We start from the raw sequence: 19,699 nt of genomic DNA on the forward strand, positions 1-19,699 counted from the left end.
TGAGGGAGGAGGCTAACTGTAAGGGATAAAAACTTAATCTGCAGTGACACGTAGAATGATTTAAAGCAAACAAAATCATGTGAAGACTGTTCTTTCTTAGATCCCTGCATGTTGATCTGAGTAATATTTGTGTACTTCAGTAAGTTTTGTTATGAGATAGTCCTTTGAAATAGCTTATAGACATGGATTCATYTTACTTAATCCCATAGGCTTTTTCAGCATGCAGGAGAGTCATTTCCATAGATTGAGTATTGCCTTTTTCTCTTCCACTGTTACAGAAATTTGGTAGATGACTGGTTTCTAGCATGGGCAACTTAATTCCTTATCTAAATTTAAGAASGTTGAATTTGGCCGCAGTGCCTTAATCTGAATCCTGAGGGGGTGTTAGACTTTCTTGCTTTCTTTTCTCACTTACGAGACTTGCTGCTTTGTAAGCCTGTAATGTAAAGTCCAAAATGGCTGTGACTTTTTGTGTGACATGCAGAAAGAAAACTAATGTAAAATATAATATAATCTGAATATTGCATGCAGTAATTACATGATAGTGACTCTGAATGTTTCTAGTTGTTCTGTTTCTCTCTGTTTTCTTTTTAAAGGCTGTTGYTGTACTTTACATATATTAACAACAGACTGTTAACTCTCTTGCTGAGAATGTTTTTGGAGTCTCAGAGGCAGGAAATAGTCATTAAAATCTTGAGTAATGTTTTCCTACCAGAGAATATCAGAAACAGCATAGTCTAATGGACCGGTTTATATTTAGTATTTAAAAATGAGTAATGGACCGGTTTATATTTAGTATTTAAAAATGAGTTTAACAGAGGAACCTTACAATGGATATTTAATTCCAGTGTCTTTTGCAAGTTGAATCAATAGGTTACTTTTTAAAAGTTCCTAAGTCTGTTTTTAGAGCTAGTTATTTGAAAATTAACAGAACATGGCCTCCTGTCTGCCATACTTCTAATTGTTATTAGTATTTTTGTTAGATAGCAGGGCTCTCTAGGCTACTTGATCTGGAAAATGTAGATAATGGATCAGAAGACAATTGGTGTTAAAGTAAAGGAACTAAAATAGGATTATGTAACTCCCTTTATAGTACAGAGTTCCAATGTGTATTAAATGGGTAATTCCTTGGTTATATATATTAAACTCTTTGAGAATTATGGTCATCTTTTTTGCTAGTTTTTACTGACAGTAGTTAATAGTTGAGTTTAAAAGTAAACTCTCATGATGTCTGTTCATAAAGGAGTACGTGCAGAAAATGTGGCAAACCAAAAATAAAAAGCATTAGGTATATTGAGGTAAAGAAAAGCTGGTAACATTGGAAACTGAATTCTGAGGTGTTAAGGTTTTTCCTAACACTAATTTACAGAGAACACAGAATTGTGCTGCTTCTTTTGTCTTGTTTGAGTTTGTATAAAATCTTTTATATTATGGTGATCAGTTATGACATGGGGGAAATAATTTTAACATGCCTAACGTGTTGCTTGTAAATCTACAGTGGATCATTGAAACATAAATAAAAATARGAACTCAATTAAGTTAGTTCTGTGTAGGTTGAGTCTCTGGCACAGATGTTGCAAAGAASCCTATAAAAAATAAAAGAATATGTATGAGAATGGTGACCCATAGGGGCAAGCTAGTTATGAAAATCCATTTTAATCTGTCCGATTAATTTGGAACTTGTGGTGTATGTCATGTGTTATGTTTCTCATCCCTTTTTTCTGACTTTGTTTCACATGAATGATACRTTTGGATTGTGGCTGAATATCTATTGCACTTTAAAATATAAGATAACCATTACAACAAAATTGGGCACAGTAATATTTTGACAAATCTCATTCAAATTTATTCAATAGAATCTGGAGGCCACATTAAAATTTGTTCACATCTGATGCAACAGATTTTCAGATATAGCTAAAACTACTATTGTGCTATTGTAGTTGGTTCAAACTAATTTTGCTTCATTTAATGAATGTGTACATAGTTCATTCTTAATGCTGTTGACAGACTGTTCTAAGACCTGGCATTGGAATCGCGTCTGTGTACAGCATGYCTAACAAATCTTACTGCATGAGCTGCATGAAGCAGTTCCTTGGGGCACTGCTTGTTATGATTCCTGGYGCTATACAGGGTTCTCATCTCTTAATTTTTCTGAGTTGTAAAAGTGAGAAAACAAGCAAATGAAATGTTTAATGTAGTGACARTACAGTATCAGGCATTCTGGATTTTTTCCCCTGCCGTTAAGTTGCTATAGCATTAAAACTTATAATTCATACCTGTGTTTACAGTACCTGTAAACAGTTAATGCAAGTTATGGATTAACTGTGCCAAGCGATACAAAGATGCTGGTTATGGCTCCATACAGATACTGGTTTAGATCTGGCTGGATTTGTAAATCTAGATGTGACCTGCACAAATGCCACCTTTATTGTTTGTAAAGGCTAGCTCCAGTCAGAACAATTTTTTGCCACTTTATGGCAGCATTTACTGATAAGTCCCCCAGGCTGAAGTTGATAAAGTTTGAATTCAATTTTGAATTTCTTTTACTGTCTTTCCAGAATCCAGAGCATTGTGCAGATTAAATGTGTTTTCATACTAAACTCTGGGATTATCAGGATTACTGTTTTACCTGGTTTAATTTCAATCCTGCCATTCCTCTAGGTAACAGCTTGCTGTATTCTCATGAGTCTTCTGTTTCTGAAAAGGAATGGAGAATGAGTTTACGCTACTCCTATCTAATACCATCRCTCCGTTTAATTTGACTGAAATATAGTAGGAAATACGGTTTGAATTTGGCCTGTTCTAAAATAGTTTTAGTGTGATACATATGTGACAAGTTAAGAGTTGTGGTATTTGGGAGAAAACAGCCATGCAGGTGAAGAGCATTCCATATTGCAAGTGTCCCAAAGTCTGGAGTGCTACAGATAATATTTTTAAGGTGATGTATTTTTGCTGTGCTTAGTTGGACCTATCTTGCATGTCACCCTTTGTATACAAAGGACCTGAGATAGAAGCACATATATTGATTTTTAGATGAGACACACCTGAAACTAATGGACCTAACTTAAAATATTTTTGAAGGCTTTTTAGCCAAAACTTCAGGATGCTCAGAGTTGCTTCTGTTTATCCTTCTCTATCCAGTAGTTGATAGTATGATTGTATGTGGTCTCCTAAATATTTAAATAGCGCCTTGTGATTCCCYGCCCCTCCATATTTAAACTTATATTTTTGAAATAGTTGGAAACAAATTACTGTGTGGTAATAAGAATGCAAGGTAAACTTGTTTGATCTTCTCCTGCATGGCGATCGGGGATTGGAAACAAGGCTTGATATTAATTCATGCAATGGTATTCTGTCACATCAGGTTCTGCAGTGGAGTGAGTTAAGTGAGAGCCAATCTCAGTTCAGAACTAATCAAATTTTACACACTGAAGATGGTGCAAGAATATAATATGTAGCTCACTGACCTTTGCTGACTGTGAAGTAACATTGGTTTACACATTTATAATTACTGTAACAAAAAGATTGTGAATTTTAACAGTGTTTATTTGAAAACTACTGTAGTATGAGTACAAGAGGCAATCAAAGTTTGTTTAACAACTTCTTAATTTAGTAATGTACAACACCGTGTGGGGCTTTGCATCTTATGTTTTTTTTTTTCTTTTTTTCATATTTTAAGCAATCTGGATCGAAAGGAAAGGTAAGCTTATTGTTGTTGAGCATGGCAATGAGGTATTAAGAAAATTAACCAAATGAGTGCTTTATCAATGCTAGTTAAAGAATAATCAATGCAGTGATCATATCTGCTCATGTGTTGGGAATTTTTTATTTTTTATTTTTTTTTTAGTAAAAGGGAGTAAATTGACCACAAAAAGGACCTTTATGTCCATCTCTGTATAGTGCCACATTAATGTGAACTTTGTTTATATTCGTACTGGAAATTACTATGTGTTTATATCCACTGTGGAAATAGGTAATTTTCAATTCTCTCTGGAATTTAAGAATTTACTTTTAACTCTTTTGATAGTGTAGCAAATTTAATGCAATAGAACGGGTTTGAAGCATATTTTGTTGGGGTATTTAACAATTTTCTATCTATCATTTCAGCTTGATTTAAGTAACTTTAAAGCTTTCTATTGGGTTTATTGTGTACATTCCCTTCATGAAGTGTAAATGTGAAAGCAATTAGYAGAAAATGTGTAGCAAAAACAAATGCTGCAAGGCTGATTGTCACTTATTTTGCATGTTTTATTGCTTTCAGTATTTTGCTAACAATATGAAATACCATGCTTTTATTTTTCTTTTTATATAGCTTTAATTTACGGATTTATGTAAATATTTTGTTGATAGCAATGAATTTATTTAGTTTTTGTAAATACCCTGTTTATATAAATGGTTTTTGACAGTATAAGCTTGGTATCAGGTTGACTTGTTTACRTTGTATATTTAGCATTTAGTAGAGCACAAAATAAATAATGCATATATTAAACGTAGACTTGTTCTTTGTGAATTCAGGATGTTGTAGATTTATCTTGAAGTTAATACTGAAATCATATGGGCTTTTCAACTTTACTACCTTTTGTTATTTCCTACAAAAAATACCAAAGGGATACTGACAGGTTAGTTTTGGCCCTCTAATACAGGATTTGATCATCCTCTCTCTGCCTTGGCTTTGAGTTCATGTATTTTTTTCTTTTTTTTCTCTATTGCATTTATGTTATTAAGAATTAACTCTTTAGCAATTAGAGTTTTTAATTTGATACTGTGTGTCATAGAAAAACTAGAGTTGAGTTGTATGCTGGTGGTGTTAATTTTCACATGGGGACACTTGCTGCTTCATATCCAGCTGGTTATGAAATACTGTTACTACTGGATACATTGTTTTTTCCTTCTCTGCTTTTCACTGTTGGGAAGATGATTTAAGCAAGAGTTTCTAAATTTAGTTTTATCATTACCATCATGATAAAAGCACCTGCTACCCCTGGCTTTCTCAGTCAAATGAGCCTTCTCACTTGCATGCTAAGAAACAGACTGCCTGTGSTTCCTCTCTCATCCTTTGACTCTCTACTCTACTTTTCTATAAAACACATTGAAAGTAAACCTCACTTCACCAGCTAAATGCTTCCTGTCTTACCATACCTTACTCTGTTTTTATGTAATGATTTTGAAATCGACAGTCCTCCTGCTGTGGGCTGCCTCCAAGCAGTAGTGTAGTGGGGCATCCTCTTACATGAGCCAAGCTATGCATTAAAAGCAGCTCATGCAGGCAGTGTTAGGAGGTGGCATGGCCTGGCATGTACATGGTACTTCTGAAGTGGCTCCGACCAGATCATGTCCAGTTTTAAAAGCTCTGATCTAAGACAGCAGTGTTTATATCCTAAATTCCCACATCCATACGTGTTCTTGAAGGGCATGTTGCTTTAGGATTCTTCCATTTTTGTCTATTTTCTTTTCTGTAGAGAAGAAWTTTTAGTATCAAAATTTCACTTTGTCTGGAAGGTGTCACAGTGTCYGAGTGTAAGGTGAAGACAGTAAGGTCCAATGCATCAGCAGAGAAGTATAGCAATAATCTGTAACTGGGCAGAATTCAAAATCTTGTGTACTGAAGACCCTAAATCAGTAGTATCATTCTGTCAGAGCAAAACATATTACACAAGAGTGCTATGCCATGTAAATATTGAGATGTGTCGGAAGTTTAAGATTCTCCAGTGCCCAGATGACCACRCTATTTTTGTTATGCCTGTTGCAGGAAAGGCCTGATCTTTTAGTCTTGTATTATTGTGCTGTTTAGTGCTTTACTTCTTGAGGTTGCCTTCATCGAAACCTGATCTGTCTCCCTTATGCWTAAAGGTATTGAAGCCAAAATTGTTTATAATGGATGAGATAAATGAGAAGCCTAAGATGTTTAATCTCTGATCATGGAGCCTTGTTCTTCAAGCAAAATCTAAACAAAGGAGAGCTACTGTTAGGATACCTAACAGGCAACCAAATTGCATTTTAAAAAACATTTGCAATATTTTACTAGGATGGTATAAACAGTATTCAGTGTTGTATTTCCTTTTTGTTATTAGGCACAATACATAGATAGTCTTGCATCTTCATTTGTTTAGTTGTTTGATCTCTCGGAATTATAACGGAAGTCTTAGTTTAAATTTTATTAACATGATTAAACAGCAAGAAGGCATTTGTTTTGAAGTACTTTAAAATTTTATTTTTTTWAAAAAAAAGGATTTTTTTTCTTTGCCAAACTATGATTTTTTTTTCCAGATAGTCCTTTTGAAGATAACTTTTAAAGCATTTCACTTCTGTATTCCTGCACACTGAAACTGTCCAGTATTAAATACATAACTGTAGAAGTTATCAATGGATATGCAAGTGTTCAAATAAGCAATATACTCCATGGTAGAGGAGAAGCTTTTTTGTCATCTATAAACACTTCATGGTGGTGACCTCTGCCTTTTTTGTGTGTGTGTCGGGGGGGAGGCAGGTGGGTTCGGTGAAATGCATTTCGTAGGGGGAGCTTCAGGTTGCTGTGCTCTTGGTGGAGGACTTACTCTGCCCAAAGAAACATATTTCTGAAATCATATCTACAGCTAAATAGTGTTTAAAATGGTGTTTACTGCTGTTTGTAACACAAAGGAACTTTAATTTCATCTTGAATTGTTAATTCAAGTTAAACAGTGTTGGGCAGCAGTTGACCTGGAGCTGCTAACTTCAGCTCATGGTCCTGTTTCACCATTGCTTCTATATTGATCTGTGCTAAGTCACCAGAGCTGGGACTGTCATGTGTTTAGGTGTATGAGGGTACCCTTGAAGAGAGATGGCAAATCAAGCCTGAACTGAGCGTGATGTAATGAATTTATCAAATCTTTATCTATAGGTTGTAAGACTTTCTTGTGTCATGGCAAGTCAACTTAGCAAAATGCAAAGGTTAATGAATAATTAGAAAATATTGGRAAAATAGTGGTCTTGGATTGGATTCTGGAGATCTACAGTTGCTTTTGAATTTCTAGAGTGAGAACTACAGACTGATTATGTTGACAGCAAAAATTATGTAATGTCTTTAATGTGAGAAGACRTTGTGTTGGTTATATCTTTTGAGGGACTTGCTGTGTTTTAATGATCAGACATAAAACTCCTAACACTCCAGCTGATTCTTGCTAAGAAGATTAACCAAGAGTGATATGTGGTGTTAGCAAGTGTCTGAGTTGTAGGAATTGAGCAAGTACAACAAAATGATATAAACATGAACTAAGACCTTGCTTGAGGCTGAGCTCCACTGTGGAGAAGGCTGAAACTGGCAGTATTATATGGGCTTTGCCAGGAATTTAAGGCACGCTCTTCTAATTTTGTTTTTGAATGAAGTATGTGATGTCAAACTCTGATCAAATGTTGGTTAAATATACTGTAGGAATAAAAACCTGTATCTCTAGCTTTACTGAGAGTAGAGATTTAGCATATATACTGCAGTTTCAGCAATGACCATGTTTTTGGCAGGTAGATCTGAAGGATTTAGCTCTGTTACCCTGTGTTTTTTACTGCCTACAGCTGTTTTCTTTGCCCCTTTGCTGTTGATTATTGTCCTTGTAATCAGAGGTAGCATAATGACATGTGTGTGTGTTACCAAGCTGATCCATTTGCAGTCCAGTGTCCTGGCCAAATCTGCTGCTAGAAGTGGTTTCTGCTGAGGCTGTTGACAAGGCCTCCTGTGTTTCAGGTGCATGCCATCCTGTGTTGTAGCAGGAGCAGAAACCTGCAGYTGCAGAGCAGGGTCAGACAGCTGAGAAAGAGAACTGCCACAAGGAGTAACTGAGATGCAATAAGCATCAAAATCTTAATTTGGTAGCAGCACAATTTGACATACTTATGTATAAAGTGAAGATACYTTTCAGGAGACTGAAAAGAATCTTACTACATTGGTTTGTGTGTGGGTTAGTATACACACAAAATGTGTGATGTATATTACATAAATTATGCCAACTAAAGTTTTCTTACCAACTAATTTGTCTGAATTATATTTTTAAACAAAGATGTAGCAGCTATTTCTTCTGCTCTTGTTGTCTTTTGTGGCCACAGCAGTTTTTGGCATCAGGTCTCTTTCCTCTCTGTTTTGCCTTTTCTCTTCCCGTTCTTTAAGTTGTAGAACTTAAGTTGTGGAATTTAATTTAATATTTATATAAATAGTTTTTTCTATTTTTGGATTTTAAAGAGACCTATGAATGAGGAGGAGGAGAACTTCATACAGGCATCAGTCCTTGAAGACTTTGTTCTGAGTGACTCCTAAATTATTGATAACTGTCAAAGAAATTTTAGACCAGAAGCACTTCAAAGACCTTTATTGTAGCTATTCCTAGCATTTTGATAATATTTTAAAGCATTCAAGCAGCATGTAATAGGAAAAAATATTTATTCATAATTTTAAGATAGGGTTTGATTTTATTTTTTTAGCATATGATTCTGGCAAAATATAATGATGTTTATCAAAAGAACARCCGTATATCAAATTTCTTTTCCAGAAAAGAATATCCCCCTCAGCTTCAGAAAGTAGAAGCAGACCACATTAGGTTACCACGGTCTCAAGGAGTGGGTAAGTTATCTTCAGAGTTCTCATTTATTTTAAACAGAGTRTTTTTTGAAAAAGAGTTTTTGGGCAGGTATGTGTCAACCTTTGTGTAGCCTATGTATATTTTTAGTATATCTACTTATATCATCCTGTAACGTTATTCTAATTTTATGCAGGTTTTTGTGTGAAAGCAGAATTTTGCCCATTTAGGCAGATTTCTGCAACCCGTTCAGTCACTTTATAATAAATTTTAAATTTGACTTCAGTTATTTAAAAATGAATGAAATTGGGAAAAAACTAAAAATCATAGAATCATTGAGTTTGGAAAGGGTGTCTGGAGATTGTCTAGAGCAAGCCCAACCCCCAGCTTGTTTTTGATTTATTGGTGAGGAATTTTTGTAGTATCGTTAGTATGTGCAAAATACAGCATGATAAATACCAGTTGGTAAGAAGTATATTCATGCACAGAGAAAGTGAGTAGAACTGCTAGTATCAGCACTGTAGCTTACCTGAAATATACTGTCATCTCACTGATTAAGGACTATTCTTGGGGATAATCTGATGGAGGGGAGAAAATACAATTCGATTTGAGGAGCAGAAATTATGAAACAAGAAAAAAAGTCACTGTTTAACATATTGAACTTTCTCACCAGAGTTATATGTGATCTGAGAACCTACTATGATCAGCTGCTTAACTGTCTACATTGGCCAGTTATTCTATTGTGCTATGATAAACTAACATTAAATAGAACTATATAAGCATTAATTTACACAAAAGTAAGATCATTAAAAATGCTATTATTCCTTTTTTTTGAAAATAGGTCATTCTTTAGGTTTGAGATATCTTCTAATAGTGGATTATTTGTAAGATTATCAGTATATGAATTGAAACAGTGTTCATATCTCTTAAAAAAACAAACCAAAAAAAAAACTTTCTTAAAAGAAAGTTCTAAAATGGAGATTGTAATTAAGTGTAGTTAGCAGACTGAGTAGGCCTTTGACTGAGTAGCTCTTTGAAATTAAACTGAAATAAGCCAGTGTTTCATAACATTTTGCAAAACAGCATTTATAAGAAAATCCCCCTCTGTACACATTGGTGATTTAAGGATATTACATATTTTTTTGTTTTAATGGGGACTGACTGATCCCAACCCTTTTCCTATGTTCTAATATTGAAAGGAGCACCTCAATATAAAGCAGGATATGGCATTATGGTTCATATACTGCTGAGTCTTATGTTGAAGGAATAAATCCTAAATTAGGCAGATTATTTCCAGTTATTCTAAATGCATTCACAGTAATCTTTTTGTGAAAATCATGATCCTCATCTTTTAGCTGATGCTCCCCTCCTTAGCAAAGGTTCCGTTCCAGTTGTGCTGAAGTTCACGGTATAGGTATTTGAGGTCAAAGCCTCCTCAGTGGCAAATTTTAGCCTTCTAACTTCAGAGAAATACTGAAATAGTACTAATAAAACAATTTTCAATATTTTGGGGGATTTTTTTCTTATTTATACAACAGATCATGAAACATTTGTTTACATGAATGGAACTGAACGTAGATTGTTTGTTGCTTAAAATGGTCTTCATGTTTAACTCAAGCTAATGTATGTAGAAAAACACGTTGATTGTACTGCCTAACCACRTGTGGGCAGATATTTCTTGTTATTAGCTTTTGTTTGTTTGTTTGTTTTTACTCCTAGACAGTATAATGGAAAACACAGAAGAGTCAGAATCAGAATCAGAATCTGAAATTAAGAGGAAGGTACAACAGAAACGTCACTGCAATTCATTTCAATCTGACTTGTCTCTATCTTCTGCTACAAAAAAATGCTTAACCCAATTAAAGGTAGGTTAGATTTTTTTWAAAAAATCTGAATTCTGTTTAACTTAAGAAGTTTATATAAACATTTTTAAAAGGCATTTGAGTTGTAAAATAGCCTGGCATTCTAAAAGTCTTTAAGAATGGTTTGGCCATTTAAATATCTGTACCATTATAACTTTTTCTTTTCTCTTTCTTTTTTTCTTTTTTCTTTTTATTTTTTAACTTAGGTGTTAATATTATTACTAACTATAAAATATTTATTTTCCTATTTGACGAGACAGGTACTGCACTGAAAAAATAGAAGAGCCTGTAGTGTTTAAATTGATTGGCTGACTGCTCCACAATTATTTTGCGGAGCTAATTTTAGTTTGCTACGTATTAGATAGAGGAGCAGCATTTTACTGTTTGACAGAATTTTTTACAGAAAAGTGTTGTAGTTTTCAGTATTCATTAAAAYGGTAGAGACAAAAGTATTGCAAATATGCAGTTGCTTCCTGTAAAGTAGTTGTGTTTTTCACTGAAACTAATCGGTAGCARTGGTATACAAATGGCAGACTGTGGCCTACGTGCAGCCAACCAGGATGTTCTATTTGAAATCTTCCTGAATACTAGATACAAGATGTCTTGGGCATTCTCCCATTCCCATCTCCATATTTTTTATCGTCTCTCTGGGTTACTGTGCAAGAATTGTAATGCCTACCTGCAGGTCACACTGTATGACTGTCATAACAGAACTTCCTGCAAAGGAGATCTTTAAAAAAAAAAAAAAAAGAATATCCATGATTAATATACAGAAGAAAACAAAATGTGATTATATATAATAGAAAGTAAGTCAGACTATTTCTTCTGTAGGATGGARTACTTCATTCTACTCTTATGCATTTCCATTATATAGTTAGTTAATAAAACATTAACATAATGTTAAATGGAAGCCAGGGTTTTCATCTACTTATGCATTAAACTTTACAATATTTAGCGAAGTACTGTATAAAAGCTAACTCGTGAGATAAAGTAGTTAAAAAAAAAAAAAAAAAAAAAAGCAGGAGACATTCACAGGTTTGTTTGTTTTAATCATTATATTGATGATTTTAGTTATGTTTGTTTAGAGAAGTGGCCTATACTATGTAAAGCCAGGTAAGGGACAAGTGCAGAAAATGATCTTCTAGGTTAAAATAGTCATTAATGTAAACAATTTAAAAGTAAATGGAATCTTGTCACTGGCTTGATATAACAAAGTAGTAAGATTTCGTTCTGAAGATCTGACAGATGTCATCTCTTAATATAGAGGTTTGCTCCTTGCAAATAATGTAAATCAACAGAGAAGAAGGAGCCTCATTGCTTGTGGTCAGATTTGATCTTTGTAGGTTGTCTTGCAGCAGCTCCTAGCTCTGACTGGAAGACCCCATACATGTAGAAGGCCATCCTCCATCGCTCCAGTGCAAAAGCATTAGACTGGATAACATTGTTCCAGGGCTTTGTTTTYATTTCCAAAGGCACTAGACAGGTTGCACTTTTAAACAATGTTTAATGATTACATCTTGTGCTCTTTCCTATGCATGTCAGATGTTCTCAGAGATCTCTAAGGTTGACACTGGAGGTCACGAATGGAGAAGTTGATTTTTCTGAGGCATAAGAGCTGAGGGCTTGCAGTAAAACAAATCTGAGAGGTGAAAACCCCATATTTTTTTCCACAATGTAATATGAGCAGCAGTCTTTCCTGAGATAGGAACTAAAGTGATTTTGAAGAGACATACACAAAATTTGTGAGGATACGTCATTAAACAGGGTGATTTAAATACAGTACGTGACTTAAAAGTGCCAAAACTGCTGATTACCTAAAGTTAGGAGGATCTATCTTTGCTCTGTTCCTTATGCTCCCACCCACCCACCACTGGTCAGAGTTGAAGGTACAGTGCAGGGCTAGATGAACCTTTATTCTAGTCTGATAGAATAGTTATGATCYTCTAAGAGGGTACTGTTGTGGGTGCACTTTGTTTAAACTGTACTTCAAACTCATTTGAGCCTTGCATTAAACTTGAAGTAACTCTTTTCAGCTRCTTAAGAGATTGGGAAGAAGGGGGCAAGCATTTTTTATGAATGTGGTTCTGTGATTCTGTTCCCATAACTTAAAAATTCATAGCTGAATATAAAAAAAACAAAGATGGAATTTTACTGCAAGTGAATTCAGTAGCACAACTTTCTTTTCTTTCTTTTTTTTTCTTTTTCTTTCTTTTTTTTTTTTTTTATGGGTTAAGAGTTTTGTACTGTATTTGCAGTAAAAAGATTTAAGAAAATGTTTCATGCCTTTGTCATGAACCGGGGTTGTCAACCTATGCAGGTCGTCCACCTGTGTGTGTATAGAGGCTTTGAACAATTTGATAGTGTTTGTTGTATCATGCCAGAGGAATTACAGACATAACCAGCTYACTGCTGAATAAAGGTTAAATTGTTTTAATCTTACTAGAGTAGAATAGATTGCCCTTTTTAAGTGTTAAAAATAATTTTTAAAGGATGGGGATAATGTTCTTCATATATGCTTACAAAAAAAAGCCCTGAAAAATAACAAGAGCTTTGAATGCTGGAATTTTTAGCAATAGGACAGAAGAAACCTGTATTTTTTGTATTTTGTGGATTTGCAGAGTTTAAAAAATGTTGTACTATGCAGGTTATAAAGCAGATAAACTTATGTAAAACTCGCCTACTTTACTGACCTTATCTTTAACTAGAATGTGACTAAAAAGCATATACCGCCCTTAATTAAGCACTGCCATGCCTACCCTCCAGGTGAAAGCTTTCCAACCACAGAAGGGAAGTCATTTTAGATTTTGAGTACTATTGGTAATTCCTACTGAGTATTTTCACATCGTATCTTGTCTGATTTCAGTTCCTTAATATGATTAGTAGTATCTTTATAAAAAGTATATTTTGTAATTGAGCATTTGGGCATAATACGGTTTTTGTGTCACTTGCTGTGCCATCACACTGCAAAGGTAGCACGTGCAGTTATACATCTTGTTTCTTAAAGATGCTAACAAGGTTTTAAAGGCCCAGTATATTTTATATGTTGGCTTTTGTATGTATTTTGCTGTTGTCTGTATGGCTTTACTAGATTGCCAGAGTTTTTATAAGAAATAATATATTTTCCTCTTATTACTTTGTTTTTACACTTGYTTTTTAAAATGGTTGAAAATCACACACTGGAGGAAATCTTTTCCTTTGGAAAGAAATCTCTTCTATGGCGAGGGGTGCCAGTGGTAATGAACATGTGCTCAATACACCTTTTGAATACCAAAGACTTCTTGTAGGATTTAGATGTTTATTATCTTGCAGTTTGCAATAAGGGGCTGTATCACATGCGCTCAGTGATCCAGCAGGCAACACCATACGTTAAATCGTAGTTCTAGCAGTGTCTCATATTCAACTCAGTAGGCACTCAATAAGTCACGTTAGGTCCAGATTTTCATAGACTTAGAAGTCGAAATTCTGCTTTTTTAATATGCCAAGTACTTTTTTAGTTAAAGGAGGCTCTAGTAGATGTGTAAGAAACAAAAAATATTTCTGTCTTTACAAAGGTAGGATTTATTTTCCTTTGTAGCCCCTGTCTTTTCTCTTGAAAGTCTGAAGAATGCCTTTTCCCAAAATCCTTTTTTCTCTGTACTTCAGGGCAGTGTATTTCCTTCTTATTGTTTTTGTTTTGAGGAGTGATTTGCTACAGTTGGGTTGTTAGAAGGTGTCCTAGGACAAGACACAAATGAACTTAACGACCTAGGGGTCGTTAAGCCTAGAGGCTTGTTCAAAGCCTCTATACACACTCAGGTGGACGACCTGCATAGGTTGACAACCCCGGTTCATGACAAAGGCATGAAACATTTTCTTAAATCTTTTTACTGCAAACTCCTTGTCCTTTTTAATATTGATATGATGATCTTCAGCTTACTTTTAAAATTTTATCCAATGAAACTATTTTTGCAGAAATGCAACTAGGTGCAACTGGACCTTCTTGCCGATATATAATATATATAAACAGTGTGCAGCTTTTTACATATGGAAAGAAAAAGAGCAGGAAGGGGATCTGAACTGGCAAAAACTAATCGCTTTTAAAATTACGACAATTGATATTTGTCCCTTGTAGCCTTTCTTACGTGAAAAAAATCAAATACTTACTTTATGTACTTACTGGAATTACTCATACAGCATTGTTAATCTTCATTTTGAACAAACRATTAAGTGTGATCTCTCTTGTATTTAGACCTCATGCAGTTACTGATTGTTGCATTTGTTTTTTTTTCCTTTTCCCTCTCGTCTCTAGCTTTTGGAACAAATTGATTATTCAGCTGATTGCCCAAATTGTGGGCGGGCAAACGAAAATCAGACCAAATGCCGACATTGTGAAAATGTTTCTCTTAAGGATTTGCAAAGAGTCTCCAGACAAACTGTGGCATTAAGTGAATCTGCRGGACCCTTATCACGTTCTTCAATACATCAGAATTCAACAGGGCAAAAATCTTCAGGTACAGGGTTCAACACAAAGAAGTTTTATAGTTCTGCTGTTGGGAAAGGCCCAGCGGATATTCTACTGAGCAATGATATCGTAGGACATTCTATGTTACGACAGAATGGAAAAGTTGGTCTTATAACTGGGACAAAAAGTCCTAAAATTACAGGAAACCTAAGACAAAGGAGTACAAGACCGTCTGAACTAAATGATCCAAGTAAGTACCGTTTCGTGAATATAGCCATAAACTGAAAACCCAAAATACGTTACCATGAAAGAGCTGTCCCCAGTAGTTTACGTTACTGACTTGGATTTTTTTATTGTTTTTAGGGAAAAGACTTTTTTAATCTTCTTTTCCTGTAATGAGGTACTCTCTGAAGAACATCAGTGTTGGGGAAAAGAAAATGTTATTTCTTTGATCTTACTTTTTTACTTTCAAATAACATTCTTAGCAAGACTCTTTCATTCCTTCTCACAAAGGGAAAGACAGTCTTTTTTCTTTTCCTTTTCAGCTGTGCATCTCAGCAGTATACCAAAAATGTATCCCAACATCATCTTTAAATTTTATAATATTTAAAATGTTAATCTTTGTTTTATCTGTGTGAACACACACACACTTTAATAAGAGGATAGGGATTGGAATTTGGAAAACTCTGTTCCTAGTTCCATGTTTAATTTGCTAGACCGTGTGGTCTTACTGATTTGAATAACTTAAATCATAATTTCTCTAGTCTTTTTTTTTTTTACGTTGCTTATATTACACTTTACTATTAAAAACTAATCTTTCCAGCAGAAGAGGCTTAAATTATACTTCTGTTRTACAATTTACTGTCAGTTCTTCACTGAACCCAGAGATGGGTGACCTCACTTCTATGTCTAGGTGGGGAATGGTGATAATTACTTCTTGCATAGTTAGTTATGGGAAATAAAAAGCGAAGGAAAGAAAGCCAGTGAGTGTATTCCAAATAAACATTAATAAAAGCATAATATAATGATAAATGTGGACTGCATTTGGTACTGCAGGACAATTGCATAAATTATTTTTAAGCCATTGCTTAAAAAGAAATTTCTGTGATAGAAAAATGTAGTGGTTGAGAATTTAATATTTTCTGTTCAGTTGTTTTATCTAGTGATGATGATGAGGAGGAGGATAGTGGCAGCACTAGGAGAATGGAAAGCATTTCACCTCGTCCTGCAGATTCAGCCCGCTCCTCCCCAGCTCCTTCTACAGGAAAGGTGGAAGCAGCATTAAAGGAAAACAGTTGTGGAATAGAACAGAGAATAGGTAGTATTACAACAGATACAGAAATTGCAGTCACACTACCAAGAAAAGCAAGAATGAAAGATCAGGTACTGCTTTAAAGCTTTGTTTAAAGAAAACAAAAGTGAAATCATAAATGGGAAATGTAAAGGCTTGTCTTGCGTTTTCAGAAGTTGACTGTATTTTATTACTTTTCTTACTTAGTAGTTCATCAAATAATATTTCTGCTTACGTAAATACTTGAAATATAAGAAAAATTGTTCAGTAAATTTTTGTATGAGCATTCAAGGTGATTTGAATTATGCTTTTGACATAGATACTTCTGTGTAGAATGCGTGCTCTTTGACACTGGGCAGGATATCTGTATGTAATTCAAGRGCCTTCTTAGTTTGCAGAATGTCAATACCAGCAGAGTCTTAATGGTAAGACTTTGGACATAAGTTAAACGTGAAAAGAGACACTGAGAACAATAGTGACCTTTTAAAATACTTTGACAGCTGTCCCAATTAGTAGCACTTATTTTAAGGATTTCGTGGTGAGGCTTTTGTTTTTTAGTTAAGCACCACTGCAAGAATTGGATAAACAAAGGCAAAAAATGCACCATGAGCAGACTCCTTAAGTGCTGTCAAAAGGGACAGCTTTCACTGAATTGGTAAGGTTGGAAGGGACCTCTAAAGATCATCTAGTCCAACYGCCATGCTCAGCAGGGTCACCTAKAGCATATTAGACAGGACTGCATCTAGGCAGGTTTTGAATATCTCCAGAGAAGGAGACTCCACAACCTCTCTGGGCAACCTGTGCCAGTGCTCCGTCACTCTCACAGTGAAGAAATTCCCCCTCAYRWTCAGGCAGAACTTCCTGTGGTTCAGTTTCTGCCCATTGCCTCTTGTCCTGTCACGTGGAACTACTGAAAAGAGTTTGGCCCCGTCMCCTTGAYACCMTCCCTTCAGATACTCATTCAGATATCCATTCATGGTGTATTAAAGACTTAACAACATCTGATAGTGAACCATTAAGAAGGATAAATTCCCATTGGCAGTTGGTGTTGAATTAACAGCATTACCTAAAACTTTTTTGGTCACTCATCCAGTTTGATTGTGAATTTGATCCAACAAATGTATCTGATCAAATTTCTATCCACARTCTCAAACCTTTTGTGCTTTCTTCGTTAGAACACTAAACTAATGAGGTCAAAGCCTTCATGCTAGATCAAGATCCAAAAAGCAACATTCTAGTGCTGTAGTTGATGGAATTRTGTGTGTTTAGCATGAGATATATAACTAGTCACCACTATCAATATAAAGCTGGGAACTTAGAGCCCATTATGTAAAACTATGGATCTGAAAGCTTGGACAACCACTAGTTTCAAATTTCAGTTCTTCAGGAGTTCTATGTCGAATTAATTTAGAACACTGCATTGTGAGGGCGCTAGTGTCTAAGACTTCTGAAAATCTCATTGATTTCCTTTGCAAATCCTTGTATTGCTGTTCACTAGCCTTAAAGAACCAAATATTACACTGAAATTTTACTGTGTATTTTAGAGAAAAGTAGAAAAGGCATTGTTTTTTGAAAATTGGGATATGGTGTTATTTGTAAAACTTTAATGTAAGCTTTGCCCAGGTTCAAGGAAACTATCAAGAATTGCAGGTAGCACCATGTATTTTTGTCAGAAATTACAAAAAAAGCTTATACAAGCTTTGTTCATTCGTTCTAGATATTCACTAAGTCCCCACTGAAGTATGGCACTGCTTTATGAGTGTGCTCTGGGTTGCTGCTTTTCTATGATTTTTGGAGTTTTGAATTTCTAATCATATTTACCTGGTGCAGAAAACACTTCAATAAGAGTCCTAGGAAAATGTTTTAGTTACGGTGATCTCTATCCTCTGTCCTCTATCTTCTCCACAGTATTTAATTTGGAGCATATGGAAGTATCTTATGGATTATGGCAAGAGAGACTAGTCATTACCAACTTCATAATAATTCTCCAGATTTAGTCTTAATAGAAATATTGAGCCTCTTATAACATTTTTTTGTGGGAGTTTAATTATATTTTGAAACCTAAAGGACTGTTTAYTAATGGTTGTTTTTGCAAAAAGAGAATGTAAGTACCAAAGGAAAGATTAGCATACAGAAGATTCTTCAGCAAAAGTTATACAAAAAAATAAATGTATTCATAGAACAGCTATCAGCCAGCTCTCTTTTCCTTTTTTTCTTTTTTTTAAATAGTTTTTTGTAAAACTGTTCTGTTGGTAAAGAGGAGACTTTATTGAGATTGCGTCTTCAGGTAACATCCAAAGATTTTTCTTGAGCTGCAGCYAGCCTCTACATGTCATCTTTCATTAGATTTTTTGATCCTGGAATCCATCTCAAAAACATCTTAATATCTCTGTAGAGTTTCTGTAAGGATTTTGGATGTGTGTCTGAAGTTTCTTCTTGAAGATTGTACATCTTCTAATAAGTGCTATGCTTCAATTAAAAAAAATCAGTATTTTCAGTCATCAAAAACCTGGACTAATACAAAACAAAACAAAGTATATACTTAGGATGCCTTTATAACATTAGTCATAAAAATGACCTTGTTATGCTAGGCTGCAGTGTTTCAAAGTGAAGAAAAATAAATTGATGTTGACAATTCTAAGGCTATTATTTGTGACTTGGAGATGTTAGCAGAATGTCTACAGGTGTCAACTAATTTTTTTTTTCCTTGAATCTGTCAATAGAAACATCTTCAGATGTTGCAACAAATTCTTTAAGGAGTTTAAACCATTTGTTTATGTTTGGGAGTGCATAATCCTGTTGAGCAAAAGAAAAGTAACCAAAAACCAGTTACTGCTTCTTAACAGTCTATTTTAGCAATAAATTTTAGTGAGACGTTCTGACACCTTGAAAATTGCTTTTCAGTTTGGCAATATTGTGTCTAACACTCCAATAAAACGTCGTAAAGTTATTTCTCAAGAAATCGTAACTGAAGCTGTACCTCTAAGTTATCAAAATTCCTGTGAAAGTGTCATTCTGAACTGTCGAAGTATACGAATAGGAACTCTGCGAAGAATGGTAGTGGAACCTGTGATTGTAAGTAAGCTTGTTATATGACAAATCCCATTTCAATTTTTGGTGTAGAGGTTGTTATTTTCATACTTGAGTAACTTTATACTTTGCCTTTTTTTGTGGGACAGCAAGTTTGTCTCTAATTTCAGTTAGGTTACAATTTTCAGAGAGATTGGATTTGTGTTATTACATACTCTCACAAACCATCTAGTTTAACTGTTTAATAGGGTTTTGCGGATATGATATTTCTATCTTCTTCATTTTATTGGAGGCTTGGAGAGGGAGTAGGAGGAATTTTCCTATGGATTAGTGTGCATCTGTTAGGAAAACTGAAGGCAACAGTTACCAAAAAAATGGATATTGATAGGTGGAAAGAAGAAGCATGTCTTTTTCTGCAAGTGAAAAAAWTCAGTTCTGTAGTAAGAGATTTTATCTATTTATTTATATATTCTTAATACCTTCTAAATTATCAGGAGACTTTCAAGGARTCTTTGAATGCTAGTGATATGCA

General features: G+C 34.6%; 1 protein-coding gene across 1 annotated transcript in view; it reads left to right on the top strand.

The window, feature by feature from the left end:
- The window catches only part of SENP6 (SUMO specific peptidase 6), an 88,114-nt gene that overhangs the window by 39,358 nt on the left and 29,057 nt on the right, over positions 1 to 19,699 (top strand). Inside the window, exons 7-12 of the mRNA XM_085316089.1 lie at positions 3,680 to 3,700; positions 8,517 to 8,587; positions 10,263 to 10,408; positions 14,694 to 15,096; positions 15,997 to 16,229; positions 19,042 to 19,212. Of these exons, the coding sequence (XP_085172215.1) occupies positions 3,680 to 3,700; positions 8,517 to 8,587; positions 10,263 to 10,408; positions 14,694 to 15,096; positions 15,997 to 16,229; positions 19,042 to 19,212 (1,045 nt within the window). The remainder of the gene's footprint in view (positions 1 to 3,679; positions 3,701 to 8,516; positions 8,588 to 10,262; positions 10,409 to 14,693; positions 15,097 to 15,996; positions 16,230 to 19,041; positions 19,213 to 19,699) is intronic.

Source organism: Rhea americana, unplaced genomic scaffold (assembly GCF_003343005.1).
Source record: "Rhea americana isolate MKP2758 unplaced genomic scaffold, rheAme1 scaffold_45, whole genome shotgun sequence".
In the NCBI taxonomy this organism is placed as follows: domain Eukaryota; kingdom Metazoa; phylum Chordata; class Aves; order Rheiformes; family Rheidae; genus Rhea; species Rhea americana.